General features: G+C 33.0%; 1 protein-coding gene across 33 annotated transcripts in view; it reads right to left on the bottom strand.

The window, feature by feature from the left end:
• Window positions 1-4,021: 4,021 nt before the first annotated feature.
• The window catches only part of ROBO2 (roundabout guidance receptor 2), a 1,748,072-nt gene continuing 1,744,083 nt past the window's right edge, over window positions 4,022-8,010 (bottom strand). For all 33 annotated transcript variants that reach the window (XM_063806020.1, XM_063806025.1, XM_063806033.1 and 30 more), the window contains one exon: window positions 4,022-7,927. In XM_063806020.1, the coding sequence (XP_063662090.1) occupies window positions 7,926-7,927 (2 nt within the window). In that variant the 3' untranslated portion in view covers window positions 4,022-7,925. The remainder of the gene's footprint in view (window positions 7,928-8,010) is intronic.

The following is an 8,010-nucleotide window of genomic DNA, read 5'->3' as shown; positions in this document are numbered from 1 at the left end:
TAGTTCTTGTTAGGTTTCCCTTTTTCCATACTTTATGACTATGGGTATTTTTCAATCCCCATCCTATCTTGGTTGGATTCTAATGAATGAAAAGTATTTTTATATATGTATATTTGTATATTTGTATATGTGCATGAGTATGCATGTATGTGTGTAGCTCCTAATACAGTTTTTGGCTACTTAATACATTTTAAGGTTTATAATTATTTTTACTTAGAATATTAGAACAAATCTAAAATATCTTTGCGCGTGAGCTTCAACTTTTAAATAATAACTATTCAAATGATTTTAGTGGGAATTAGTTGATATGGACATTTAACACACGTATTTCTTTAAATGTATACTTTGTTGTCATATGTATATGGGATTTGTTTTATACATTTTTAGTATACTTGTATAAGATAGGAAAAAATAGCATCACCAACATTGATGGAAACGGTGTCTTAATTCTTGGTAGGTGGTTATTTGCAAAGAGATGCTTGCACAGTTATTGAAAATGTTGTAGTTCCTTTTCTTAAGTTGAATACATAGTATTCTAGTCTGTCTTTTGTTCAGACTGCCACCATTTGTCTGTTCCCTCTTTTTCATTAGAATAACCATTCATTGCCCATCCGTAATTGTTCTCATATTACCTATGTCGGGACATGTTAATCTATTGATTGCATCAGTCTATCATCATTCAAAATTAATCAAGTAAATTTAAATTCTTACTTCTCACATCCCACTTTAACTTCCCTCACTTCTTTTGTCCTCATAGCCAGTGAAAGTTCACGTAATGGTTATCTTCATCTTCCCTTTGTTACTTCTATATTTAACCATTTCTGGATATATGAATTTTCATCATTACTAGTTAGCTGTATTTCAAATTCCACTGGTACTTAGCTCTGTATTATCTTAATGAGAAATTATAAGCCCTCTTTTCCTACATTTTGCGTTACTCGCTACTATTTTAAGCAAAGTACCTCTTCAGGGAGAAACTATTAATAATCAGACAGTAGCTTTTAAAAAATTATCCTTTTGTGAAATCTTTCAAAATATATTATACTTTTGAAATCTGATTGAAGGTCAGTAGCTAGGGGTGGGAGGAGACAGTAGGTGTATTTCCATGCTTTAGTTTTAGCCTAATGATTTCAAGAGCTGACAATACACAAAAGCATTGTAGAGAAACTAAAGAACATGATGCAATCTTACCTGTTGCTACAGGACTGAGCACTGATCTCAAATAAGGTTTGGAAACATAATTTAATTAATGAATTTCTCACTGCACATTTCTTTTATCATCTGCACATTATACATAGAATTTGAATGATTCTTTCCCATGACTTAATATTGATTTTTAAAAGACCACAGCAAGACATGGCATGCAAAGCCTTTGGGGCCACTAATATAGAGTCTAGGGGCAGGATAAAGTATGATACTTCCTAGGAGACTATTTTTCAAGCAGATTTTACATAGTACTGTTTCATAAGATGCTCCAGGACAAAGGATTTTATGTCATATAAGATTTGAACAGATTTGTAAAGGATTCAAGTAGTAAAGAAATGTCTTCATATATTCAACTATGGAACTTCAATTCCATTATTGTCTTATTCATTTTAAAAATACTATTAAAATGCTGTAGACTATTTTTGAGAAAGACTAGATTTTATGATGGGTATGGAGGATTTGAATGAAGCTAATACAAATTTTACGGCTTGGAAATTTATTTGAAGACCTTGCTTATTGGCTCTTTCCTCTTAGCTTCAAAACATTCATCAAAAATTTCTAGGCAAAAAATCAGGGAAAGAATTAACAGAAGATATTATTTATTTATGAAGGCAAAGGTTATTGCTGTTTTTACTAATCTGAATATTTAATTCTTAGCACAGTGTCTCAAAACTTGCTTGCAAAGGAAATGAATAAATAAACAAAAACCCAGATTTGTTAGAAACAAATTATTCCAAAGTGTTGTCTAGAAAAACATTTTCTAAAATTTGTCCAAAAAATGTTGTCTATGACCCAGAGGTTATATCCATCAAGGTCTTTTATAGGCGAAGGGTGTTATGGTGCTATGGTTTTAGAACACTGTAGTGGCCTGCACATTTCCTATTATGAATATTGACATAAGCCAAAAGGTCATTCTATGTGACTCACAAATGTAGCTTTCCTTGATTACTAAGATATCTGCAATACATACATATATAAATCTTGATATTTTGGTAATAGATAATCAGATATCTTGGAAATATACATGTATTTCTCTTTTTTCTTTTTCTATGTATGTATATACGTATGTATGTATTTATTTATTTGGGACAAGGTCTCACTCTGTCACCCAGGCTGAAGTGCAGTGGCACAATTACTGCTCACTGCAACCTGGACCTCCCGGGTTCAAGTGATCCTTCTGCCTCAGCCTCCCTAGTAGGTAGAACTACAGATGTGTGCCACCATGCCTGGCCAGTTTATGCATTTGTGTTTTTTTTTTTTTGTAAGACAGGGCTTTGCCATGTTGCCCAGGCTGATCTCAAACTCCTGGGCTTAATCGATCCACCTGTCTCATCCTGTCAAAGTGCTGGGATTACAGGCGTGAGCCACAGTGCCCAGCCTTTTTTTTTTTTTTTTTTTTTTTCTTATAGCTCGACTACCACAAGGAGAAAATGTTATGACTGGAAAATGCAAAGACTAGTCACCTTTGTAGTTCTTCATATTAAACACACAGCTGGATAATTGTCTTGCATCTGTCTTTGGGATTCTTGACAGTTTTGCACACTCCTACATGTCAGATTCTTTCTCTGTGCCTAAGAAGCTGAAGGCCAAAACTGAGACCACACTAAATTCATCGAAGTAAAAAGAGTCTTTACAAACTTTTGGAAATGACAGATTCTTTTCCCCTCCCTGCTAGCTTTTCTACTGGAGTATTGTTTTGAACTTTTAAAACTTGGTTTTGTATTATTGTACAGTTTTATTTCACATCTTTCCTATGAAATGAAGTTTAGTGTGAACTCTGCTTCTCTCCTCTGTGGAAGAGATAAAATCACATTTTAAAAAATGGAGGACATTAAATATAATTTCTTGTTCAAATGCCTTTGTGCAACATTAATATATCTTTTCTCCAGCTAATGTATACAGTAATCAAGAGAGTGTGGTGTATTACTTTAATAAACCTTTCTGATAATTTTACACTTTTGCCATTTTATACACAAATTCCATAAAGGAACAGTTGTTTTTGTAATTGTCCTACCATTTATCATATTGACATACTTTGTCTTTAATCATATATATTATATTTTGTCACTGTATTATATTAATGCAACATCGTTTGTCATTACAGTAATATTATTTTATTCTCACCTTATTAATATAAATTAAATGAAACTCTAAAATGTGTTGTCCTAAACCTTGTATTTTAAAAAATATTTTTCAATGAGTGTCTCAGGATTTAACCATAATCTTTTTCCTTTTTTCTGTCACTAGTATTATTATTTTAAAGAATACAGAAACTGCCTCTCTTTATTTTTGGAAAAAAAAATTGAGCCTATAGTTGTACTTAGCAGTGAAAAAGAATACAATATTTATGAAATATAATAAAATGGGGCATTTTTCTTTTCTACTCAGTCCCTGAGATAACTTTTCAACATCCAGTATAAAAACATCCAAAATAAAAGAAATTCATAATTATTTCTTCTAAAGCAATTGAGAAAAATTCATTTTCTCTCAATTTTCATATTTACTTATACTTTCAAAAATAAGATATTTGTTTTAAATCTATCTAAAGGTCTTCATGGTATGGGGAAAGTAGCAGTGCTGATAGAATGGGGTCTGTATTTCAAATGCTTGCTGTATTCTTTGTCAGGGTCTGTTAGTCACTACTAAAAGTCAACACCAGTTCCTATTTATCACTATTCAAACCATAACTGAGTGAGAAACTGAGATTATGAATTTAGTCACAAAATATGAATGCAGAGTTCTAAAAGTGGCTACCTGGTCTTTTTTTGGCATGTCTACAAACAGGTTTGTTTTACATAAATGGCTTTTCTACAAATTTGAAATGTGAATATATTTTATTTTTTCCCAGTGAGTACACAATACACAATTCTTTGACAATACTATTAACCGATTTTATGCCAATTTCTTCTCTGATCTAACAACATCAAATGAAACACATTAAGATTTTGGATGCTGCTTGGTGACTTAAACAAACTACAGTTAAAAAAAATCCATCTATAAAACAAAGTATAAAAAGTCTACCCACGGCCACAAAATCCCTTTTCTTGCAACACTTTAAAATCACAACAAATGCTTTTTAAATTATGAGATTTAAAAAAATTAGTAAATTGAACATCTTTTTTTAGAAAAAAGTATGGTGTTTCATTTGAAGTACACATTATAGAGAAGCAAAACAAAAGTAATTTCACCTCTAAAATAATGTGGAAAGACATGTTGCTTTAGAACAGTTCTTGCCATGTAATTCCATAAACAATATACAGAAGCAGATGAACAAATTAGTGAATATTATGTTTCTGCATATCTTTAATACTGATGCACAGTTGCTTCCCAGCAGTGAAGATAAACCACAGTTTAGAGTTCAATGGTACTGTTATCATTATATTGTCAATGGACAATTACATAAATTTATTGAATAGAAATTGAGAGGTGTTCCATCAAAGCACATTACAAACTTTCAACTCAAATCCTGTTGAAAACATATTTAAATACCCAGAGCATTAAACTATGACATAGAACACCATTAAATCTGTTTTGTACTCAACGCAAGTAAACTTGCAATGATTTTACTTTTCTTGGTTGTGTGATACCTTATATGTTGGTTTTGAATTTTCTACATTCTCCCTTGAACTGGATTCAAATCCTGTGAAGGAATCAATTCTTTTCATGCCCCTGTACTATCCCATCTTATTTTAAAAATCTCACAGGACATGTTTGGAAGAGGGGTAGGGCGACTCCACCTGCATACACTGGCATACCTGAGTTTGGGCACCAATAGAGCTATTTTCCCAAAGAAGACGTTTCCTGTTATGAATGAAGCTGTGCTTGTATTGGACATGATTGCATTGCAGCATTGCCTATGAGTGCAAGATCAGATTACATTCTCTCCCACCCAGATTTCCTCCTGCAGTCCTTATGCAGGCCTCCGTTTAAACCTGCAAGAGTGAGCTCAGTGAATTTCTAATCACATTCATTGAATCGGCTATGAAATGAGAAACTGCTGTGGCTCTCATAGGTATTTGTATTTTTCTGTTGACATCTGACTCACACTGATTAGTAGCTTTTTACTACTTTGTCAGTAGCAAGCTGACAAAGGCTTTGCTTTCCAATAATGTTTCTGAATTCCTTTGTATAGCTACAGCATTTTATCTTGCCCTCAATCTACCTGAGGGTGATATTTTGGGTGCATAAATTGACTGCCCAATGTGTTTAAAACTAGGTTTAATAGGCAACATGGACTATTCTGAAAGAACATTCCAAGTAACCACAAGCTCTGCACTGACATAATTTTAACTACAACAGTTAATTTTTATATGCTGAAGACAATCAGGAAGGTATGATGCTATGCCCACGTTATTCTAAAAGTCATCTGCACACACATACTTCACTTTGAAGCCTTGGTTTATTAATCACCAACACCTGCCAGTTACCAGGGATCAAAGGCTATGTGTTGTATATGTAATGAACTAAGGTTTTAGACTAAACTGGGTCATAGAGAAACATAAAGAGGGAACACAAAACCTCTTCGAAATTTGTTTGCCTTTAAATAGAAAGAGGTTAGGCAGGGAACTTCATAAAGAGATATTTAAAGTCCTCACATCCTAGAGTTGTGAATAAGTATGTATTCACTCTTTGAAGAAACTTTTCATCTTCCTCAGTCTCTTTGTCCCAGAGAAATCACACTGCATTAGAATTCAGGCACTGATGGTAGAAAGTTGATAAAGGGTTTAATAACTGTGTCTCAGAATTCTTTTTCTCTTCAGCGAAGAAATAAATTACATGGCACCAAAAAGCTGGTGGGGCCCATGAAGAACATTACATTCTATACTTGCCTGTGCTGATGCAGTCCCAGGGAATAGAAACGATGGAAATGTTTAATTATGTCATCTCCTTGTTATAACGACGTGACAAAAATTGGCTACTGAGCCAATAATGCATGGAGTGCGAATTGTCACTCAAAGGGGTCCCATATTTTAGAACTGATCCTAATCACGTTGAATATTTTTAGAAGAGTACCAACAACTGAACTTATCATAGGAAAAATTTGAGAAAGTATAGACAGAAATAAAATTTAAGATTGTGTAGGAAACCCATGGGAAAATGTCACAAGTGGGAATTTCAGGAAGGTCCTCTTCTACTTGACTGACTATACATGTACAGTAGCTAACATATATTTCAAAGTCACATTTATTCTGAGCATACATGACTAATGTTCAGGAACTTCTTGTTGTCAAAGTCGTGAAAACAAATGAGGCAGGACAATTATTAATGTCCACTTACAAGGTCTGGTTTTATTTAAAAAGTTTATAAACATGCAATTTTTTCTCCTTTTAAATTTTTCTTTTCAATTTCCTTATTCAAAATGGGTCAAACGTATTTTAGTTGGAAGCCAATTTCTGAGAATGTACCATAGAATATTTATTCCAATAAGTCTACTTACTGTGAACTGAACATACTCTCGGCACTGCTTTTTAAGCACGTACAATTTGGCTATACATTGGGTGGCATAAACTTCACTTCTTAATCAAATAAAAAACAAATTGTATATAAACTGTATTATTTTTTAAGTCATGAATTTAAGTGATGCAGCTCTATCCTCTAGTGTGCACTGTACATGTATTAGAAAGATGAAATAAGATATTGCAATAGAGTTTATATTTGGAAACAGCCCGAGTATGCCTAATAATAAATTGCTTCTTTAACTATTTGCTAGATATTCTAGAGTTCATTTTGTTCATTTCCTTGGGGAACTTCATATTATATTCTGACTTAATGAGTTGGAGAGCTTAATTATGATAATTCAGAAAATGTTTTTAAAAAACTGTAATATAAATACAGCTCTTGCAAAACACCTTAATTTCCTCTTGCTTATTGTAATTCTCAGATGGGTCAATTACAATGACAGGTAAAATTGATTCTAAATAAAACTTTAATTTCTTTTTTTAAGCAAATTTATTACATCTTTGCTACCTGCATACTTTAATGCATATTCAGTCTTAAGACTTAGACTACTTTTTTTTGACCCCTGCTTTTGTCAATAGTAAAAGCCACCTTTCTACTATTTTTTTTATTGACTCAGTCCCTGATATTCAAAGAAGACTTTGCCAACACCATTGTTCCTTTGCATCTTCCTATTTCTACACCCCAACTGAAAACCATCTAACATGATTTGTTACAGCCATCATTATCCAATCTAGCTTACAGTACAGAAACTCCCTTCACATTCAGTCTTTTTCTTCATGTCATGAGGAGTAGAGATTTGTGCTTATCACCAAATAAAATTGCAGTGCAAAATTTAAACATAAAAGTTACACAATTAAAAGTTAATATATGGCACCACAGCCTATTAATTCACATATAGTACAACAGACCAATAAGAACAGACAATAATATGAGCAGAGCTAAAAAGAGTGAGCTTGCATAGCAATGCACAAAAGAAATTATATACAGAGGAGAATCCTTTTCTTCCTGTAGGGCGAGTTTTGTTTTCTTTCTTTTTTATATACTCCTGACAAGAAAGAGTTAAGGTGGGTGGTGTACTTAGGAGAAGAACACAATGAAAATATCTGTGGGATATGTGTGGCTGTGTGTCTTTACATTGCATTTACAGTTCTTTTAATAGTACATAAATAAATTGTTCATTGCACTGTTTAGAGTCATCACTTCCATGAGTCCGGACCTGATGGTCCTTCAGAGCAGCTTTGTATGTCTCCTCTCATTTACTCTAAAGAAAGAGAAAAAAGTAGAAATAAAATGTAAATTAAGCATTCTACTTTTCTGACCAGCATAACAAAAAGCAAAGCAAAC

The sequence above is a fragment of the Pan troglodytes genome, chromosome 2, assembly GCF_028858775.2.
Source record: "Pan troglodytes isolate AG18354 chromosome 2, NHGRI_mPanTro3-v2.0_pri, whole genome shotgun sequence".
NCBI lineage: Eukaryota > Metazoa > Chordata > Mammalia > Primates > Hominidae > Pan > Pan troglodytes.
The sequence above is the reverse complement of the archived record's forward strand: the minus strand, read 5'-3'. Positions and strand labels throughout refer to the sequence as shown.